Genomic DNA, 23,519 nt, shown 5'->3' with positions numbered 1-23,519 from the left:
TGTTTTGTATTGGTTTGATTAAATATTCTAATATCCAATGTTTTGTTTACAGACAATTAATAGACATAAAGGCTTGAAACCAGTCTGTGTGTAATTAATCTATATATTGTGTTGTCAATTATTGCATTAAGTTACTGAAAAAAATAACTTTTCAATAAAATTCATATTTCTTAAATATGACTTTAGATTTCGGGGCAGATAAAGCGCACTGCCATTGAGTATTTTGGAAAACATTGAGCTCAACTGTATCAACAAAAAAAAATTACATATTATGTATAAAAGGTGGGTTTGTGCCACGAAACCAACCAATTTAAATGAACTCATTGGTGCCAGTAAGAATCTTTTGGTAGAGCTGCAACTGTCTAAGTTATGTTAGGATTTTTTTTAGTCATTCTGCCATCACACATAAACACCTTGAACCTGATAAAGGTATAAAGCACTTAATTACAGCACTTTGTTGTTACAACTGAGAATGAATACTTGATGAGACAATGATTTCTGGTCAACAGCTACTATTTCACAAAGCAGCTCTCTCTCTCACGCTCAGACTGATAAGCAAAGGCTCCTTCAATGGCTCAATCTCAAAGCTGCTGCCTGTAGCAGCATTCTGGCAGGTTACTAACCTTTTCCTGTAAACACACTCCTTAGTAAGAGGCAAGTGTAGCAAACTATCTCCCCGCACACACATATAGCAGCAGAAGGCATGAGTGTAATGAGGTTAACACGAGGCAGAGTAGGTGCTCCAACGCTTAACCATGGGGACTCATTTATTGTGTCAGACATGTATGCACAGATTGTTGCACATTTTCTGTGATATATTGAAACTATTTATACTTTTACCCTCATGTTGGTGTTATAAAAATATTATTCTGAAGTCACTATGGCCTCACACCACTCGGACATAGGAGGCCTGCAGACATGATGGCTGTGTATAAGATCCACTGTTTGCTGATTGCGAGGCCAAATGTTGCAACTGCTCTGGGGGATACTGATTGCCTACGCTAGACTGTCTTTGTTTTGTATCAGGCCAAGGCCACTGTGCAATATTAGGGAGAGCCGGAAAAGCAAGACAGGCAGAGACAGGGCAGACGCAGACTGCAGCGGGACCGTGGGGTGCGATTACTTTCCAATGTATGTGATCTCTGCTCTGTCTCTCAATAAAAGTGCTGGAACTTCATCATCACTGTCTCTTCATTTAGTAAAGATGGAAATTCAGTTATTATTGTTTAGAATTCCCATAACAAGTGGCGGTTTCAAAAATCACTGTAAATCTGATGAACACAACGGACACTTTACAGCCAGATTATTATATATATGTATATATACTTCTACAACTCACAACCTTTCTTCTATTCTTTTCTCTGCACACATGATATTATTGTACTGGTTACACGTGAGGGCTAAAACAGTAGTCAAATTCCTTGATTGTGCAAACAATCAAAGCCGAATAAAGGTGTTTCAGACTCAGAGAGCACAGTGAGTTGAATAGGAAACAGAGCTTGTACATGCTTGAATCTTCAATAAATCTTTAACAGAGAGAAGTAGTTTGTGCTATTGCTCATACAATGAACACAGAGTTTTTTCCTCAACGGGGGGGTATATTTACTGTGTATATTTTTGCCTATATCTATAATTCTGGTTCAAAATGATTCCCAGTAAAGTCAAATTTGTGCCTCCAACTATCATTGTTTCATTGATTTGTTTTGTTAGCTCTATAACAATTCAACCCTGAAAAAGATCTGTTTAAATATAAATGTGTTTTGTGTCACAAAGTTATCATGCCTTCCCCACACACTCCTCTTTAGTACATATGCTGAGCACGCAGGACACAAAGGGCAAGCCATGACTGATATTAGAGTGCACTTTGTTCCACTGCATTATGGGAAGTTTAATAGAAGCTGTACCGTGTTCTTCCACAAGTGGCTCATAACACACTAAGAAAATTATCTCACAGGCCAAACATAACCTAAACCAGATTCAAACCATGGGTTTTAACCTCAGCATGTTTTTTTTATAATTAATAGTTATTAAAAATTATTTAAATCCTTTTACTGCTTTAAAGATTGTATCAACAACCCCTCCCCCGTACATCCCTTATTTAGTTGTGGTATACTTCATATCTTATCAAATGACAATTAAGGTTATATAAGGCTAAATTGTATAAGTTATTAGCCATTATTACCTGAAGCAAAGTAAATTTATTGTGTTTTTGTTTGCTTGCAGGTTTATTATACAAACACAGAGAAATACATGTGTGGTGAGTCATAAGGAGGTGAAACCAAAGTTTGTTTCACGTGACCACATTTAAATGAGACTGGCAGCTGCGACCGCCTAGGTTTCCTTTTCATGTCAGTTACCAGGAAGTCTAGTTAATGTTTTCCGCTTGGAGAAAAAGGACCTTTCTTGTTTAACATCAACATCCAGACTGAAGGAACTATGTCATGATGGGCATACGGGAGAGGGTAAACCTTTTTATGTGTTAGCGCATTCCTTAACTTTCTTTAGTCTGCAGTTAGGCTGTCAGAAAAACTGAGTATGGAAGACCGCTTTGCAGCTGGGCGGGCTGTCGACGAGGCAACATCACAGCAAGGTAAGATCAAAGCTTGATTTTCCTACAATGAGCCACAGAGATTAACAAGCTGGCTTTGAGAAAAAGCCAGCTTGTTTAAAAAAACAAATCTATTTGGAGCACAAAAGCTAAAAAAGTTTAAAATAATTAAAAACAATACCTGGTGACTTGATGAGATTAGTTCAGAATGTTATTCAGTTACATTTTAACGAAAGCTGGCAAAGACGGAAAGGATACAACAGTCTCAGCTGACAGAAGCCTGCATTCTCTATCTAGACAGTGAAAACATGAGAGAACCTGTCTGCCTTTGTGAGTAGCGAGGCAATAAACCAATAGTGCAATAATACCCTCCGCATGATCACTGCATAGCCGTAAATAATTTCAGCAACAAGAAGAAAACACCTGACTTCAGGACCGAGTTGAAACAGCTGAACACCTATCTAACTTTAAAATTATAACATATTTGTCAGGGTTGATGTGGTTGTAGCAGGACCGAAATGCAGAGCTAGGGAACCGCATGATGAAGTGAATGATACTTTATCAAAAATCCCCCAAAAATAAACTTACAGGCAGGATGGGTGAAGATACGGTGGCCAAGAGAAGCAAACGCACTGCAAATACATGAATGTGCCGCAAACACAAAAAGTAGTCCAAACACAAAAAAGAAGTTAACATAGATACACAAAACACATGCAATGGAAAAATGCACCAAATGAGAAACACTGCAATCGCAGAAATTAGACACACAAATTGCAGACATGCTGCAAACACAAATGATACTGAAACACAAACACACTAACTGTAGCTACGCTTGGATGTTCATTTAAATTAAAATAATAACAAGTAAAAGGTTATCAATAATATGTCTCTGAAGTTTGACTTTTTGCACCAATACTAATAGGCAACCAGACATTAGATTTTCTGAAATTTTCCATGAAACCCATGTTGATACTCAGTATTGCACCTATATGGACCTTTAACATATTTGCATTGTACTAAATGGTTTGTTTTCAGTGGACATATATGTAGGTGAAACTGTCAGTCCCAATTTTTGTCAATATTAACATCATAATATACAATTATAGTAACGGGTGGGGGTGATTACCTCTACTTTAATACTTCATGTGGTTTTATATCTGGTTCTTTTATACTTTTACTTGAGTAAAAGGTTTGAGTTTTACTCCTCCAAGCAGCTCATCACTATAAATACCCTTTAAAAGTGACTCAACTTCAATGTTAGACTTTAACACTTTAATTTGTCAGAGAAACAATTAAAAGTTTTTCAGCGTTTGGCTCTTACAATAATAATTTTTGGAACAATAACGTTCCAAAGATGAAGAGCCCCGAATCAAAGCTACATGTTCTTTTTCTAAGCTTATACACACTCCATAGTGGAGATGGTCTCCTCCCATGACATCTAAACAAATAATGTGTCTTCATGGAGATGTTATCTGTTTTTCAGCATATGTTACTTTGTGGATGTTTTGAGCTGACAAGAACTCCATACAGCCTATAACTGATTAGACTACCTTTAGCTATTAGCAAAAGATTGCACAAATTAAACAAGCCATAACAATAGGTTCCTGCCAAACCCTTGCAGACTTCCTTACCTATAAGATTAAGCAGAAATATGTACAATAACACAAAAGGCAGGCATTTTAAAGGTCAAGTTTAAATACTGTATTATAACAAAGTTTGCTTTTTTTAAGGTAATTTTTATTGCTATATTTCAGCTGTGGAACAAAATGGAATAATAAGAAGCTAAGATGTCTGTTCTCTTTCAGATCAAAATAAGACAGAAGGCACGGTCATCTCCGCCCAGCATGGAAGCAACATCAACGCAAACCATTTTAATAATGTACACGCAAATAATATTACTTTTAACACAAGCTGTACACATGGTAAATATTTAAAGATATTTACAAATAATTTAATATTAATAATACAGATTGGATTTGTTCAGTACTTAGGACTGTGTATACCCTCTTAAAACCTATTAAAAAATAACTAATGTTTGTACATTTCTGTTTCAGTTCCAGGTCAGACAGACCAAGGTAATGTTGTCACTCCCAAACTGGAAGGTAATATGTATCTCTGAGATGTGTCTGATACAATATTCATCTTAATACTATAACATATATTTCCCTTATTTGGATTTCAGTGCCTTATAATTAAGAAGTAATTAACCATTAATTAAGCTGTCTATAAATCGATATGATGCAAATTATTTTCTTTTCCCATTGTAAAATCAGTTAATATGCATTCCAGAAGACCAGGAGTTTAATCTATTTCTTAAGCACAGCAATGTGTTTCTACAACAGATAAGAGCATGTCTTCAAAAGCTTATGAAAAACATAACCTGGAGCCAAATACTTGATTAAAAGTGTGCTGTTATTGATAATGAAACTAATCTATATTTTAAAATAATAAGTAATAAACACAACAGACATAAAAATGAATAAGACAGAAACAATTTTCTATTGGTTTAGAACATGAAGGGCTATGGTTAGATGAATAAAAGAATGGCCTGCAATTCTCATTCAACGGATACAAGATCTGAGAGCTCTTAGACCTTATTAGAGTTTTCCCAAGACCCCTGTCTGGAAAAATTGAGCGTATCTGATTTGATATCTAGCTGTCTCTCAGAGGAATGGGACCGGAGAGCAGGAGGAAATGATGGGTACAGTCCGATCCCAGTTGAATTTGTCCTCGACTCTGACCATGGCCAATGACAAAAATAATCCCTTCTGTCTCAAACACATCAGTCGTCCCCACGTCCAGGGGTCACACTCTGGCACCTCACCTCCAGCGGTAAAATACCGGATAACACCACAGAGGGACAACCATGGTTTAACTTCCTCAACACAGGTGTAAAAATCAGCTATTATGCTGCAAACCTAGTATATAGGAGGCAGATTTCAGAGCCGAAAACTATCACATCATTGGGATTCTTTTGGCTGTTATACTCTATAAAAGCATCTAATAAATACACAGATAGAGCTAAAGAGGAGGCCTTCAATCCTTGGAGCTCACAACCAATGATAAATAATTAAAAAATACCATTAGAAAGATGCAATAAGCTGGTCAGCTATTATAAGAAGGGTTTGATTGATGTAATGTCTATAAAGATTTTTCCACTGATTATGGAGAAATGTGTTCATTGCATGCCATTTTTTATTCAAATGAATCTGAAAACAGAATTGCATTTCTGAAATTGAGACCTCTTTATATTATTATATTATCTTTTAAGATATGCTCATCTCATTTCCAATCAAAAAAAACAAAAACTTTTTGGTTTAATTAAAATAATTTTGAATCAAAATATGCCAGTGATATAAATAATTTTAGGCTTAACTGCATGAATTAGTTAATCTAATAATGGATAGTATCTAAAAAATAATGTTAATTCAAACTTAATTAGAAGAATCCTTCCAGCTTTTGCAATTATATTTTTTGTTTGTAAAGCAGAAAATGTGAGCCTCTGTTTTTGTTTCTTGTCTATTTTTTTCCTAGTCTTATATTTCACTTTGGGTCTGTAAAATTGGCCTTCACTGTTATGTTTGGTTTGGCAGAACTAGTTTCAAAAATGGTATTTCCACTTGGAAAATCTTTGAAGATAACATATAAAATTTGATTTCTGGTTTTAATCCTGCAGACAACATCCAACGTTGCCAAGATGAATTAAAACGCTACCTTCAGTCAATGACGAAGACTCTGTCTCAAGGAACGGCAGAAGAATCATCAAACCTTTCTTTAAACAAAACCTATACAGAGCTGTACATCACAGAGGGAGGCAGTGGTGAAGTCAACAGGGAACATGAGATCATTGAGCTGGAGTGCACAAGGTGTACAAACGAAGAAAGAAAAATCCATCTCAATGACATTTTCAACGCTTTACCAAATGAAGAGGACCCACCAAAAAGAGTTCTGACAAAGGGAATCGCTGGTATTGGAAAAACAGTGGCTGTTCAGAAATTCACTCGGGACTGGGCAGATGGAAAAGCCAACCATTTCTTCCATTTTGTATTTCCCTTCACATTTAGAGATCTAAACTTGATAAATGAGAAAAGTGTCAGTCTTATTGATTTAATATGTGACTATTTTGAAGAGGTCCAGGATTTGAAAGATTCAGTATACAAGCAATCTAATCTTTTGTTCATCTTTGATGGCCTGGATGAGAGCAAATATCCTCTGAACTTCGAGAATAACACGATGTGTCGCAGTGCTACAAAGACTACAACAGTTGACGTCATACTCACAAACCTATTCAAAGGGACACTGCTGCCAAACGCTTCAGTCTGGATCACAACTCGACCAGCTGCAGCCAATAAGATTCCTCCAAATTGCACATCAACAGAGTGACAGAGGTACGAGGCTTTAATGACGAGCAAAAGGAGGAATACTTTCGAAAGAATATCGGTGACAAGAAAGTTGCTCAAAGGATCTTAGATCATCTTCTGTCGAAACCTTTGAGAAGTCTTTACATCATGTGCCACATTCCTATATTTTGTTGGATTTCAGCCACTGCACTTCAGAGCCTTCTGTCAAATCAGGATCAACATGAACTCCCTAAAACGTTAACAGAAATGTATATGCACTTCCTGATCAAACAGACAGAGTTGAAAAAACAAAAAGATTACCACGGAGGTGATCCGGACAAAGATATGGTCATGAAATTGGGAAAACTGGCATTTGAACAGCTGGAAAAGGGGAACATAATCTTCCATGAAGAAGACTTGAAAGAATGCAACATTGACCTGAAACAAGCTGCTGTTTATTCTGGTGTTTGCACACAGATCATAAGAAAAGAAAGTGGTCTTCACAAAAAGGTTGTTTACTCTTTTATACATTTAAGTGTCCAGGAGTTTCTTGCAGCTCTGTATGTACACAAGACCTTTGTAGAGCATGGGGAAAATCTTCTCAGCAAAAAAACTGTGAAAGTGGTGTCTGTGGGAGGAGAAAGTCCGGTCATTTTTCTACATAAAAGTGCAGTGGATAAAGCTTTGGACAGTGATTATGGACAATGGGACTTGTTCTTACGGTTCCTGCTGGGTCTGTCTCAAGATAAAAACCAGGAGCTTCTTAGGAAAGTCTTCGGAGCAAAAGACAGACTTCCACAGAGCCGCGAGGAGACAATCATCTACATTCACCGTAAAATAGAGAAGATGTCATATACCAACCAGGGCATTAATCTATTCCACTGTTTAAATGAGTTGGGGGACCAATCTCTTGTGGAGCAAGTCCAAAGGTTCTACAAGTTGGGGGATGTCAGTAAGATTTTACCGGCCCACTGGTCGGCTCTGGCTTTCGTGCTGCTTGTTTCCAATGATGACTTGTCTGTTTTTGATCTGAAAAAGTATCATGGATCTGATGCAGTTCTAGAGAGGCTGCTACCAGTGCTCAAAGCATCAAGGACAGCTTTGTAAGTAATTCCAACTCACGTTAAGGGCAAATCTTTTTCATTTAGTGCACAGGAATTGTGTTTGCAACATGCTTACCTTCATTTTCTTGCCCAACTTAGGTTAAGTGAGTGTAACCTCACTGACAGGTGCTGCAGTAACATTTCTTCAGCTCTCACCATGAAGTCTGGTGGCCTGGAAGTGCTGGATTTAAGCGGAAATAATCTGAACGACTCTGGAGTAGAGCTGCTGGCTGACAGCCTAAAGAGTCCCAACTGCAAACTTAAAGGACTCCGGTAAAATATTTTGGTCCTTTAATATTTGTGAATTCATAGATTTGCAGTGTGAATGTGATGATTTGCAAATATGGTTTGTTGGACAAATTCAGGATGGTACTTAGATATTAGCAACAAAGGAGTTTGTGACAGTGAATAAACCGAACTCTACACACTGGAGCCACATTAACCCAGACGCACTCAGTAAAAATCATGCATTCATATACCGATACACAGATCAGTAGGAAACCTGAAGTTAAGTTCCTTGCCTTGGGGCACAGCGACATGTAACATGAGGAAGCTGGAATCTAACCCACAACTTTTGTATTGCAAGGGAAGCACTCCACTTTACAAACTCCTAAGAAGTTATTGGACAAACCAAAAGATTTTCATACTAATTGTTGAATAAATTGCTCTAGATTTTCTACATGTAATTGTTGTACTAAAATGTAAATTAATCAGCTAAACTTTTTTTTCAAAATGGATTCTCATATATATAATCTTTTCAGCGATACCTGTCTCATGTCCTATCAGAATCAAACTTCTTGGTCAAACGAAAATCATGTTAAATCTCTGCCGGGATTATGAGTCATTTGGGGTTCAACTGTGCATGAATGAAAGTTAAAACAGCTTATAGCTGGTGCCATCACTACGAAGCTGGACGTAAATCTGTGGCCCTGAGCTGAATGAAAGCTACAAACCAAACTCATAAATAAGATTAAAACACAATGAAGTAGCTGCATAACAGATTCAAAGATCTGGATATTAGATTCCCAGATTGTACTGAATTTGTTACTCTGACTCTGAATACAAAGGGTGATTTGTTTCAGATCTGGGAAATTTTAAATATAAGCACTTGAGCCTTGAAATAAAATATGAACAAAGACATATTTTGCCTCCACAATCAAGATATAGTTCAATTTCACATGAAATATACTAATGTCGTGAAAGATGACATACTGAATGCAGTGGCAGATACTAGCAATATTGCCCCACCCTTATAACACTTATATGGTTTATAAGGGTGGAGGGTGGCAGAGACTGCAAATTCTCAGTTATCCGTGCAACAACAAACAGGCTTAAATTAGAGGTAACCAGACTTTCAAACCAAGCTGCCATAAGTTTGGTAACCTTGGTACATAAGCTGTCTTATTATGATTTGGGACAGATGAGTCCTTGATTTGCATCTGACCTGGAATGTGCCTAGGAGGATGGGCCTCCATGTGCTTAAAAACAGCTGCGCTCCAACTACAGGTTGCTCAAGTGTGAGCTGCCAAAAATCACAAAGGGTGATAGGTGTCAAAATGTTTTAAGAAATATACTGAGCAAGAGTCCAGTTTCCTTTGGTTAAAGCCTGTTTGCTTTAAAAAAAAAAAAAACAACATCATCTTTCTGTTGCACCAAACAAATTTTCTGTCGCTTATTTTGCATGCCAGCTCAATAGGGAGCAGTGTGTTGTGCACAGTGTAAGTACTGTATGAACATTTTGTTTTACCTGGCGAATGAAGCTAAATATGGGCCCAAGGCATTAGATTCAAATAAATAACTTTTTTGTGTTGTGTTTTTTTAAGGAATCGGGGCTGCAGTATTATTATTGTCAAAGTTTTCTCACAACAAGCTTTGCGAAGGAAGGGGACATACGGAGGAGTTTATCCAGGGCTCTATTCTTGAAAGAACGGCCCCTGGTCATATGTTTAACATAACTTAATGATTTAAAGTGCAGAAGTTATTCATCTGATTCAAATTACCGGCACAGAAATGATCTTTCATTGTCTTTATTTTTTAAAGCAGTAAGTATTTACCTCAAAAGATTATTAGGCTGTAAAGATTACCGCACCCTGTTGGTATTCCTCCCAGACAGTCTTTTTTTATTAATGACTTCTTTAGTAAGAAATTACTTTTGAGACAGAAACTGAACTTTACCACAATGAATCTAAACAAGCCAGAAAAATGGCACAGCTCAGTACTGGGCTCTCAGATTGATCACGATGCAGGAAAAAGTAAAATGAGGAAAAGAGAGCCCTAAATGACGGTTACATCAGCCTAAATATAGATCAGCAAGGACAAACCCCTGGTGGAGAGGTCCATCCCTCTCATGTCGTCTATAGTGGGCGTGTCACTGTCAGACTGTGAAATAAGCAAAGACTTTAAGGTTTATCCACATGTACATGCTGCCCCGAGATAACTTTAACAAAGACTTTATGTGTGCCACATCTGTTTCCCAGTACCTGCTTTCAGCAGCTCCAGCATCTGTAATCTCATTACTAGGAACCAATCTTTGTTTCTAATGTTACCATTTTGTGTTAACCTTGTCACTTTTCTTCTGTGATCCAGATTAAAACAGTGTGGCATGACAACAGAAGGATGTCAGCATTTGGCCAGATGTATAGCTTCCAATCCATCTCATCTGAGAGAGCTGGATCTCAGCAAAAACAAATTTCATGATGAGGGAATGAAGCTTCTTTCTGGTGTTCTCAGGACATGCTATTTGGAAACTCTGAGGTAAAACATTTACCAGATTTAATAAATACTAATCTTAGATCAGATCTGTTTGCCCTGTGGATGGTGCAAGAGAGTTCATGATTTGGAACATTTTGTGTAAATGACTTTTTGATTAGGTGGGAATTTCCATCGGGTGATGATGAAACAAGATAATTTCTCTACAGGGTGTCTGAGTGCGGTCTTAAGGCAAAAGGATGCACATATCTGGCATCAGCTCTTTACTCCAATCCATCGTCCCTAAAGAACTTGGATCTGAGCAGGAACAGCTTCGATAGAACATCGGTGGATCAGCTTTCTGACTTCCTGAAGCACCCTGACTGCCAGCTGCAACGATTGTGGTAAGCTTTGACTAAAAAGTAAGAAATGTCTTAACTTCAATCAAGTTTAAATATCTTACAAGGACATTTAATAGATTGGTCAAAACAACCAAATGCAGGATTGTGTAGTGGCTGCTTTGTAGTAAATATCAAGATTTAAGTGTAAGACACTTTTTGTTTCAGTCCCAATAGTTTCCGTGATTCATCATCACGTTGAGCTAAGCTGTTGTTTATACCTTGTCCACTCTGGCATGCAATGTGAATAAAATGTGCCTTTTTTGAGCAGAATCAAAATATTTTGATTAGTCTTTCTTTGTCCTTCTTTTTCCCACTGGTACCCTTGACTCCTTATTGGTTCTTGATTCTGTGGCCTCTGGGCCATCCAGATGTACTAATTACGTCTGCGTGGAAAATCATGGAAGCATTTGTTGTAAAGTTATACCCTTCCACTTGGTAAAACAATCCTTCTGGGTTTAAAACAGTAACCAAACATCTACTTTTGTTCTAAGGCTTTCTAAAACCAAATTAGAAAGAGAAGGTGCAGCTGTTCTGGTCTCAGCGCTGAACCCGATTCACCTGAAGGAATTAGACCTGGGAGCCAATGAAATAGGTGATGCTGGGGTGCAGGAAATTTCTGCACTGCTACACAGCCCAGACAGCAAAATTGAAGCCCTAAGGTAGGAATGTCTTTATACTGTGCTTGCTACCAGTTAGAGGTTTGCACTCACCTTCATCATTCAATGGTTTTTTCTTATTCTTTATGATTTTGTAAAGACATAGACTTAGACTTACTTAGACTTAGACAGCTTTATTTGTCATTTTGCATGCCCAGAGTGCATACAGAACGAAATTTGGTTGCATACAGCTTGTAAAATAGCAGAAGAATTGAGTTTACAATATGAGGTGCAGTATTGATTTAAAAGTAAGCAATTTAGATGTAGACAATGCAAGAGAAGTCACAGTGTACAGGTGAGTTTTTTTAAAAACCATTTCTATGTGCAGAAATTGATTGTACAAGGACATTAGTGCAAAAATACAGCTTGTAATTTACCGTAGATTTAAAATACAGTATAAGGTGCAGCACTGATTTAAAAGTAAAACAATTGAATTGTAAACAATGCAGGAGAAAGTCACAGTGTACAGGTGAATATATAAAAAAAAACTATCTGTACTGTATGTACAGAATTTAAAACTAAGAGTTCGGCAGCATTTGTACTGCTAGATGGAGATGCAATGGTGCGAAATGTGCAATATACAAATGTTGTGCAGAGTTTATGGGTTATAGTTCAGCAGCAGTTCAACAGTCTGATGGCAGCAGGGAAAAAGCTTTTGCAGAACCTGGTGGACCTGCAGCGGATGCTGCGGAACCTCTTCCCAGAGGGCAACAGGGAGAACAGTCCATGGTGGGGGTGTGAGGGGTCCCCGATGATGTTTCGGGCTCGGGACATGCAGCACTGAGATGTCTTTTATGGAGAGAAGAGGAGCCCCGATGATCCATTCTGCTGTCCTCACCACTCTCCTCACATTCTTCCAGTTGGAGGCACTGCAGCCTCCACACCACACAGAGACACAGCTGGTCAGAATGCTCTCTATGGTGCTTCTGTAGAAGGTCGTGAGGATGAGCGGGGGCAGGTGGACTCTCCTCATCCTCCTCAGGAAGTATAATAGCCTCTGTGCCTTCTTCACCAGTGACGTGGTGTTCACAGACCAGCTGAGGTTGTCCGTGATGTGCACCCCCAGAAACTTGGTGCTGCTGACCACCTCCACAGCTGAGCTGTTGATGAGCAGTGGAGCGTGGTGAGGCTGGTTCTTCCTGTTGCTGATGACACAACAAACTTACGATGTGATTGGTGGTGAACCTGGGAGCGCAGTCGTGTGTCATCAGAGTGAACAGCAGGGGGCTCAGGACGCAGCCCTGAGGGGAGCCTGTGCTGAGGGTGATGACATCAGAGGTGTTCTGTCCGACCCGGACTGACTGAGGTCTGTTGGTGAGGAAGTCTAGCAGCCAGTTTCCAAGGGGTGTGCTGAAGCCCAGATGTTCCAGTTTTCACACCAGATGCTGTGGGATGATGGTGTTAAACGCCGAACTGAAGTCCAGAAACAGCATCCGCACATGCGTGTTCTTCTCCTCCAGGTGTGCCAGGCTCAGGTGAAGAGCAGAGGAGATGGTGTCCTCAGTGGAGCGGTTCCGTCGGTAGGCAAACTGGAACGGATCGAATGTTGGGGGGAGACTGGAGACTATGTGTTCTTTCACCAGCTTTTCGAAGAACTTCATAATGATGGGAGTCAGTGCAACAGGCCGGTAGTCGTTGAAACAGGTGACTTGAGGTTTCTTCGGCACCGGAATGATGGAGGCAGACTTGAAGCATGCTGGCACTGTGGCTTGGTCCAGCAAGGTGTTAAAAATGTCTGTGAGGACACCAGCCAGCTGACCTGCACACTCCTTGAGCACCCGCCCAGGTATGTTGTCGGGACCTGGGGCCTTCCGCGGGTTGACTCTCCTCAGAGTCTTCCACACATTGGCAGTGTCAAGGCGGAGGACCTCCTCTTCCTGATGGGGAACAGCTTTCACAGCTGGAGTGCTGTTTAGTGCCTCAAACCTCCAAAAGAAGTTATTTAGTCCATTAAGGAAGTCAGCATCAACTTCACCCACCGGGTGGGAGGGCGTGTTGTATTCAGTGATCGCCCGTATGCCTTTCCACATGCTTCTGGTGTTGCTGGCGTCATGGAAAAGCTCCTGTTTTTTTTTTGGTGTGGTTCCGCTTTGCTAACCTGATGGCATGGTTCAAGTTGGCTCTTGATTTCCTCAGTGCTTCCTTGTCACCAGACTTGTAGGCTGAGTTCCGAGCTTTTAGCGCTTGACGAATCTCCTCAGTGATCCAAGGTCGTTGATTCGCTCGGGTGATGATGGTCTTTGTGGTGCTGATGTCCTCAATGCATTTGTTGATGTAGGCTGACACAGTAATGCCGTACTCATCAATGTCAATCTTGTCCTCATAAGTTGCTGCAGCTTTGAATATGTCCCAGTCGGAGTACTCAAAACAGTCCTAGGGCACCTCCATTGCTCCTTAATTCCACACCCTCACCTGCCTCGCTACAGGTTTAGCTCTGATCAGCAGGGGCCTGTATGCAGGAGTTAGCATAACAGATAGATGGTCTGAAGAGCCCAAGTGGGGGCGGGGGGCTGCCTTGAATGCGCCTTTAATATTTGTATAAACTGCATCTAGAGTGTTCTTTCCCTGAGTTGCAAAATCCACATGTTGGTAGAAATGAGGGAGAACAGTTTTCATATTTGCCTGGTTCAAATCCCCAGCAATGATGAAAACGCCCTCCGTATGTGTAGATTGCAGCTCGGAGATAGTCTTATACAGAGCACTCAAGACCTCTTTTGTATTAGCGCTCTGAGGTACATACACCGCTGTTATAATAACCACAGTGAACTTTCTTGGCAGATAAAAAGGTCTGCAGCTAATAATCAGGGTCACGTTGTCCGGAGAGCAAAAACTTTTGATTATTCTAGCATTTTTACACCAGTTGTTATTGGTGTAAACGCAGAGACTGCCTCCACGGGTCTTACCACTGAGCTCTATGCTCCTGTCGGCGCAGAAGGTGGCTAGTCCCTCCAGGCTAACGGCTTGGTCTGGGATTGTTGAGTTGAGCCATGTCTTGGTCTGAATCAGAGCGCAGCATTCTCTTAACTCCTTCTTTGCAGAAAGTTTGAGTTGTAAATGGTCTATTTTGTTGTCCAGTGAGCGGACGTTGGAAAGCCAGATGGACGGGAGCGGCGATCTGAATGGGTTAGCCTTTAGCTTGGCTGCTGCTCCACCCCAGCAACCGCGCTTTTTCGTCCGGCTACACCGCCTTCATTTTGCTCTCCACCGGCATGAGCTGCACAGCGAGACCGCTGCTTCACAGGCCTCCGGGGCTGTACTCCGCAAAATCCCGCAGTCACGTAAACAGTCGAGCAGTAGTTAAAAGTCCAAAACCACCACATGACCGTAACTCCAACAGGCGCTCGCGGTCAAGTACTGATCGGCTGGGTAGATGAGAGATTTCTAGCGAGTTTGGCGGCATTTTTTGTAAAAAATGTCGAGAGTTGGTCGGAGCTGTTTGCAGCCGCTGCCTCACCGGGCTAACCTGACAACAGCCAGATGCATGTATCGCTCCGCCTAGCTCCACTCACATACATCTGGGACACCGCCATAGGACTTGCCTTTACTGAAGGCTGGGCCTTATCAAAACTCCTTGCATATGATTGGATAAGCCACTTGTCTGTCATCTTTATCGACGTGCTATTTCAACCAGTCACACCAAAGCTAACCCGTGACGCTGATGAGAGCGACGCCGGAAAAAAAAAGCGCTATCTGCCGCGGAAAACGTGTCGTCCACCCAACCCCCCCCCCGCTCCGCTTGCCGGTCCGCGGAGAAAAAGTCATCCACCCCCCCCCCCCGCGAGTCGGTCCGCCTCTCATAAGCAAATTCCTGCGGGAAACACTGTAGTGGCAAGCGTTTTATTGACAGTGAGCTGACAGGAAGAGGGGGGAAGACAGGCGGCAAAGCGCCGCGGGTCGGAGTCGATCCCGGGCCGACCGCGTCGATGACTAAAGGCCTCCCAATATGGTTCGCGCTAACCGCTAACCGGTCCGGGGCGCGTCCGCGTTGCGCGTCCGCGGGCGCGCCCCAGAAAACAAAACTTGCCAAATCCGGTCGGGAGAAGGGCGAAAACATGGTTTCCACCAACAAAAGCCTTCAGAGCCGTTCTCTGATGTTCTTTTAATGAAACAATATCAGATAGATTGGACAACACGGAAGAAATAGCAGCATCAATGCTAACGCTTGCTTCCTCCATGCGAGCCGCCATTGTTGTTGGAATCTCACGGTGGCTTCTCCACTACGTCACATCCATGAAACACCCGCCCTGCGTCCTGATTGGCCAGACCAAAAATTTGGTTGGGGAAATCACTTTAAATGAGCCGTGTCCCAGATGTATGTGAGTGGAGCTAGGCGGAGCGATACATGCATCTGGCTGTTGTCAGGTTATCACCGGGCTCCACCGGAAGTAGATACATATATACTTTTCAGTCATCCAAACTATGACTCAAACGTATATATGTGTTAAACACAAAATTGTGAAATAACTCAAACATCTTGTATATCTGAGCTTTTTTTTTTTTTAAATACCCATCCTTTGTTTTGATGACTACTTTGATCACTCTTGGCCTTTTCTCAATGACCTTCATGAGGTCAGTCACCTGAAATGGTTTTCCAACTGTCTTTAAGAGAAAGAGATCCCAGTGGAAGTAACACAAATAAAGACAAACCATTGAATGAGAAGGTGATCCCAAACTTTTGACTGGTACTGTCCATCAGAGCAATTAATGTAGCTCTGGAATATGTTCTTGAAACAATATCAGCACAAATTTAGATTCAGGATATCATAGAGACTTTGAAAAGACACACATTTTCATAACCTGCTCAGCCAATCAGCTCTGGAAAGAGAAATTTGCCCCTTTTTTTCTGTCAGTTTTTACAGTTCAGTTCGACAGGTTTGAGCAACCTAAAGCTAAAACTTTTCTTGTCCACAGACTTGCAGGTTGTCGCTTTAAAGATGAAGGCTGTGCTGCGTTGTTGTCATCTCTGTTGACAAACCCGGCCCATTTAAGAGTCCTGGATCTGGAAAGAAATATCATTAAAGAAGAAAGTGTTGAAAAACTCTCAGCATTCTTGGAAAACCACAGCTGTCAACTGGAGATACTAAAGTGCGTACCATGTGCAACACACCTTTCACGCTTCATTTTCTGTTGTTTTCTCTGTGATCAAGATAACAATATTTCATCCAATTCGTAATTTATGGTGTAAATACTGCTGTAGACTGAATTGTTAATTCACTAAGGTACTAGCAAATTGGTTCTCAACCAATTTTACCACAGATAACTTGTATTTTCACAACTGTGCCATATTGCAAACTGTCAAAGCAACCTTTAGCAACAGTTTTGTTCAACAAAACAAGTTAGTGCTAAATGTGTGGATGCTTTTTTACAATTTATGCTGCATATATATTATCAACATTTCTTAGCTTCACTGTTCTGAAATAATAAACAAATATTATAATTCTTGTGTAGAAATGTTTTAGTTTAGACAGGTCAAAAGGCTTCATTATCAAGTTCCCTGAATCACTGCTGCCTTTTCAGTGAGAGCTGCTACATATAAAAACAATCCTAATAATAACAATTTAAATCTTTCCCTGCAGCCTGAGCTGCTGCTTTACAACACCAGATGGATGCAAACCTCTGATTTCGGCTTTTAGCCGCTGCTCTTTCCTCCGAAAACTCAACCTCTCGTACAACCCCATCACCAGCGAGAGCCTGAAGCTGGTGTGTGATTGGTTGAGCAAAGCTGAATGTAAACTAGAGGTGCTGAGGTGAGACCAAATGCAATAATTTATGCCCTTTTACAGCAGGGCTACGGTAGATTTGAGACGAGTGTTTATTGGTTGTCGAAGTGTTTTGTGCAGAACAGCAACAAATAATGATTTTGTCTGATGATTACCTTTTAACTTCATTAACATTTCATGGGTTACAAAATTCAGAAAAGGCAAAATAAAATCAAGAAAAATTTAAAACTTTGATTATCTGTTTGAATTTCAGTTTTGAGGCCTTAGAAAAATATTTAAATGAAGAACCTGAATTTCTTTTGATGAGCTCATTCATGTTGTCAGTCAAGGGTAGTAAATATGTATTAATTTATGAAGTGACAGGTAAATTTGATCAAACAACAATAGTGGCAGATTAATTTGGAGAACAGCTTCAATTTCCTCATCAGAGCTTTGCTCACTAGAGAAGAAGCACTGAACATTGTGCTGTTATTCCTAGAGTAAAGCAGTTGGCAAAGCCACCAAACCTTTGCTGTGCCGCTCACTTTCCATACACCTGATCTCCTATTTTTATACCCCATTTTCAGACACTTCATGTACTCTTAAGAGATTAAAAAACTAACAAAAATAACCAATGATTTAAAGTAATGTGATATAACATATTGATATCTACATTAAAGTAATGTGTTTTGTTTTTTTGATGCCCCAAAACATTATAGTTGGTGTCGCTTTGCATTTTATCTCTTTTATCTTTAATTTCATGATCCATGTGTTTAGTGATCATTAGTTAGGAGAAATTCTCAGATTATGTATAATGTAATTTATTAGTACATTATCTTTATAGACTTTGTATTACACCCTATTTTGATTGATTGTGATATTGAACAAATTTATCCACAGGTTGTCCCATGTGGAGGAGAGCACCTGTGAGCTGCTGGCTGTAGCTCTGAGGTCAAACCCTTCACACCTGAGAGAGCTGGAGCTGATCAAAAGTCATCCAGGAGAATCGGGTCTGAAGATGCTGACTGATTTACAGAACAACAATTTCAAACTGATTGTGACAGACTGAATGTATAACAGACCACCTCAGTGACACTGACAGAAACCCTGACGATATCAGGGTTCTTTTTAAATGTATGCCTGCTTGAGCATTACGTGCCTTTATTCGCCTTTTTACAGAATGTCTTTCAGTTTGTTCATCAACTAAATATAATCTTCAGGAATCCTCAGACTTCAGAAAGTCTTTAAACTGAATATCTGTGACATTTTCTTTACGTTTGCAGGTTTAGTGCAGTTTAGAGGTTTTGTATGACACGACTTTTTGACAATCTCAAGTCAACATGAATATATTTTTGCCCACTTAACAATCACAGGTTAGCAGAGTTTCAAGTACGTTCAATACCCCTGTGATGACATTATGATGTTTGCATATTTGGGTGCAGCCCGGAGGAACCTGAAAGCTGTAGTGGTATCTGATCCAGAAGGCGTGGTCCCTGCCCATCTACGTGGCTTGGTCACGAGAGAATTTGTAGAAGGACTGAAAATGAAACTGAACAATCTGGATAACCAGGCGACAAAGAGAGGCAGGAAAAAGGTAGCAGTGATGTAGCTTTTCTTTGCCGAGCCTGTGCAGGTGCACAGTGAGACATGTGAGTTTCTCTGTTTGGGTGTGACTTCCTGTTTTTACAGGGCGGGACTGGTAGGTGCTCCTTCACCGTTGCAGCCCACATCCACTTTTTGGGAGAGTGTGCTTAAGGAGCGGCAGGAACTGATGTGCGTATGGCTTCACTGGCCTAACAGCTGTTATTGTTCTTAACTACTGCAACTCGTCCTCATGGCCTTGATTGGAGGGAGCCATGTTTGCGACTGTCTCTGTGTCTCTGGTGAGGGAGTGGGGGGATTATAAGACTGCAACATTGATTGATGGTACAATTAACACATAAAGGGATGCTCGAGACTGTGATTCATAAATGTAAGGTTGTATATTCGTATGTGGCCCAATCATTAAAACAGTGCTGTGTTCAAAGGGTTAAACCTGTTATAAACACTACTTTAATTAAAATAATCATGTAATATAATCTAGATTTAATGTGTTTTAATTACTGAATGCAGAGTGATTTTAGCGTCTTGTAGTGTCTTACACTTAAATCTTGCAGAAACTGGCTCTTGGGACGTGGAATGTCACCTCTCTGGTGAGCTTGTGCGCGAGGTTGAGAGGTTCCGACTAGAGATAGTCGGACTCACCTCGACGCACCGCTCTGGCTCCGGAACCAGTCTCCTTGAGAGGGGCTGGGCATTCTTCCACTCTGGAGTTGCCCATGGTGAGAGGCGCCGAGCTGGGGTTGGCATACTTGTTGCCCCCCATCTCGGTGCCTGCACGTTGGGGTTTTCCCCGGTGAACGAGAGGGTGGCCTCCCTCCGCATCCGTGTGGGGGGACGGGTTCTGACTGTTGTTTGCGCTTATGCGCCAAACAGCAGTTCAGATTACCCACCCTTTTTGGAGTCCTTGGAAGGGGTACTGGAGAGTGCCCCTCCTGGGGACTCCCTCGTTTTGCTGGGGGACTTCAACGCTCACGTGGGCAATGACAGTGGGACCTGGAGGGGCGTGGTTGGGAGGAATGGCCCACCTGATCTGAACTCGAGTGGTGTTTTGTTGTTGGACTTCTGTGCTCGTCATGGATTGTCCATCACAAACACCATGTTCAAGCATAAGGGTGTCCATATGTGCTCTTGGCACCAGGACACCCTAGGTCGCAGTTCAATGATCGACTTTGTTGTCGTTTCATCTGACCTGCGGCCGCATGTCTTGGACACTCGGGTGAAGAGAGGGGCGGAGCTCTCCACCGACCACTACCTGGTGGTGAGTTGGCTCCGATGGCGGGGGAGGAAGCCGGTCCGACCGGGCAGGCCCAAACGTACTGTGAGGGTTTGCTGGGAACGTCTGGCGGAGTCCCCTGTGAGGCGGAGCTTTAACTCCCACCTCCGGGAGAACTTTAAACACGTCCCGAGGGAGGCGGGGGACATTGAGTCTGAATGGACCATGTTCCACGCCTCTATTGCTGAGGCGGCTAGTCGGGGCTGTGGCCGCAAGGTTGTCGGTGCATGTCGTGGCGGCAACCCTCGAACCCGCTGGTGGACACCAGCGGTGAGGGAAGCCGTCAAGCTGAAGAAGGAGTCCTACCGGGCTTTTTTGGCCTGTGGGACTCCGGAAGCAGCTGATGTGTACCGGCAGTCGAAGCGGCAGGCGGCTCGGCTGGTCGCCGAGGCAAAAACTCGGGCGTGGGAAGAGTTCGGAGAGGCCATGGAGAAAGACTTCCGTACGGCTTCGAAGCGATTCTGGTCCACCATCCGGCGTCTCAGGAGGGGGAAGCAGTGCAGTACCAACACTGTTTACAGTGGGGGTGGTGTGCTGCTGACCTCGACTCGGGACGTCGTGCGTCGGTGGGCGGAATACTTCGAAGACCTCCTTAATCCCACCAACACGTCTTCCATTGAGGAAGCAGAGCCTGAGGACTCTGGGTCGGGTTCTCCCATCTCTGGTGCTGAGGTTGCCGAGGTTGTTAAAAAGCTCCTCGTGGCAAGGCTCCGGGGGTGGATGAGATTCGCCCTGAGTACCTTAAGGCTCTGGATGTTGTGGGGCTGTGTTGGTTAACGCGGCTCTGCAACATTGCGTGGACATCGGGGGCAGTTCCCCTGGATTGGCAGACTGGGGTGGTGGTCCCCCTATTTAAAAAGGGGGACCGGAGGGTGTGTTCCAACTACAGAGGAATCACACTCTTAAGCCTCCCTGGTAAGGTCTATTCAGGGGTTCTGGAAAGGAGGGTCCGTCGGATAGTCGAATCTCGGATTCAGGAAGAGCAGTGTGGTTTTCGTCCTGGCCGTGGAACACTGGACCAGCTCTACTCCCTCAGCAGGATTCTTGGGGGGGCATGGGAGTTTGCCCAACCAGTCTACATGTGCTTTGTGGATCTGGAGAAGGCATTCGACCGTGTCCCCCGGGGGATCCTGTGGGGGGTACTCCGGGAGTATGGAGTACCGGACCCTTTAATAAGGGCTGTCAGGTCTCTGTACGACCGGTGTCAGAGTCTGGTCCGCATTGCCGGCAGTAAGTCGGACTCGTTTCCGGTGAGAGTTGGACTCCGCCAAGGCTGCCCTTTGTCACCGATTCTGTTCATAACTTTTATGGACAGAATTTATAGGCGCAGCCAAGGTGTTGAGGGGATCCGCTTTGGTGGCCTTAGGATTGCGTCTCTGCTATTCGCGGATGACGTGGTCCTATTGGCTTCATCAGGGCGTGATCTACAGCTCTCACTGGAGCGGTTCGCAGCCGAGTGCGAAGCGGCCGGGATGAAAATCAGTGCCTCCAAATCCGAGACCATGGTCTTGAACCGGAAAAGGGTAGAGTGCCTTCTCCGGGTTGGGGAGGATGTCCTGCCCCTAGTGGAGGAGTTCAAGTATCTTGGGGTCTTGTTCACGAATGAGGGGAGGATGGAGCGGGAGATCGACAGGCGGATTGGTGCAGCGTCTGCTGTGAAGCGGGCGCTGTACCGATCCGTTGTGGTGAAGAGAGAGCTGAGCCAAAAGGCGAAGCTCTCGATTTACCGGTCGATCTACGTTCCTACCCTCATCTATGGTCACGAGCTTTGGGTCGTGACCGAAAGAACGAGATCCCGGATACAAGCGGCTGAAATGAGTTTTCTCCGTAGTGTGTCTGGGCTCTCCCTTAGAGATAGGGTGAGGAGCTCAGTCATCCGGGGAGGACTCAGAGTAGAGCCGCTGCTCCTCCACGTCGAGAGGAGCCAGTTGAGGTGGCTCGGGCATCTGGTTAGGATGCCTCCTGGACGCCTCCCTGGAGAGGTGTTCCGGGCACGTCCCACCGGGAGGAGGCCCAGGGGAAGACCCAGGACACGCTGGAGGGACTATGTCTCCCGGCTGGCCTGGGAACGCCTTGGGATTCCTCCTGAGGAGCTGGCCCAAGTGGCTGGGGAGAGGGACGTCTGGGCCTCCCTACTGAAGCTGCTACCCCCGCGACCCGACCCCGGATAAGCGGAAGACAACGGACGGACGGACGGATGGACGGACGGACAGAGTGATTTTAAGCTGCCCGGCCAACTGGCTTTTGGTGTTATATTGCACAGGAACAATAACCGTACTTTTCAATCAGCATTATTAATTTTATTTGGCAGTTTGCACACAAGATGGCAGTATAGTGTCAGAAGCAATGGGTGTGGTCACCTTGTATTTAGAAAGAGATAGCTGTTAAATAAAACATTATTTTTATTAGGTAAAAGTCAAACAGCTGCATGTTTAGAATGTAAAGACATAAAAAGTGTAGAACATATATTGTTACAATTCAGGAAATGTAAGGATGAGAGGATTAGGCTAAATCAAAAGCCAAAACAGGCAGGAAGAAACTGGGCCATTGAATGTTTATTCAGAGCAACAGGAGAGGGGGTGAGGAAAACACAGAAAGCTGTGCCATTTTTTTAGGGGTATATTATAGGACTGAAGAAGAATAGAGGTTTGATTATTGACACCCAGAAAACCTGATTGCTTTTGTTTTTGCTTCATTTTGTTTCCTCGGGAATTAGCAACCACAGAGATGCTTTTGACATCTCTGTTGTCTTATGTAAATTATTAAGAGAAATGTGAATGTATTTGATTAATTTTATAGATTGTGTGTATAAACGTGTATTACATTAGATGGATTTAGAAACTAACATTAAAATCTTAATGAAACTATCAAGTGGGATGTGAATTCTACTGCATTGTGTCCATAAATTTGTGATACATAAAGATGGATTTTAAGAATTTACATTTGAAATAATAAGTAAATATAAGAGTTTAATATCTTTTATTGAGATTAGTACATGTCTTTGCTGAAGCAAGGGCTAATTTTTGTAACCTTGTTTAATGTTTAAGGTTATTAAGCTATAACTCATCATCCAACAAAAGGGTGAAAAAACACAAAATTAGTGGAGTTTTCCAGCCTCCTTTGTTGGGTGCCATGCCTAGTCAACTTTTAGGTATAGAGAAAATAACTTGACACCAGGTGTTACTTTGTTTTAAAAAGTTTTTTTAATC

General features: G+C 42.3%; 1 protein-coding gene across 1 annotated transcript; it reads left to right on the top strand.

Annotated features, from left to right (window-relative positions):
- Window positions 1–2,347: 2,347 nt before the first annotated feature.
- Window positions 2,348–19,513, top strand: LOC105923884 (NACHT, LRR and PYD domains-containing protein 14). Its single transcript, XM_036130347.1, is given in 12 exon segments — window positions 2,348–2,590; window positions 4,354–4,470; window positions 4,603–4,650; window positions 6,225–6,913; window positions 6,916–7,991; window positions 8,091–8,264; window positions 10,578–10,745; window positions 10,910–11,083; window positions 11,572–11,739; window positions 16,648–16,821; window positions 17,313–17,483; window positions 18,336–19,513. Coding segments are annotated over 12 exon segments (3,183 nt in total). The 5' UTR covers window positions 2,348–2,535; the 3' UTR covers window positions 18,505–19,513.
- Window positions 19,514–23,519: the final 4,006 nt, after the last annotated feature.

The sequence above is a fragment of the Fundulus heteroclitus genome, unplaced genomic scaffold (assembly GCF_011125445.2).
Source record: "Fundulus heteroclitus isolate FHET01 unplaced genomic scaffold, MU-UCD_Fhet_4.1 scaffold_344, whole genome shotgun sequence".
NCBI lineage: Eukaryota > Metazoa > Chordata > Actinopteri > Cyprinodontiformes > Fundulidae > Fundulus > Fundulus heteroclitus.
This window is presented reverse-complemented; position numbering and strand designations above follow the sequence as displayed.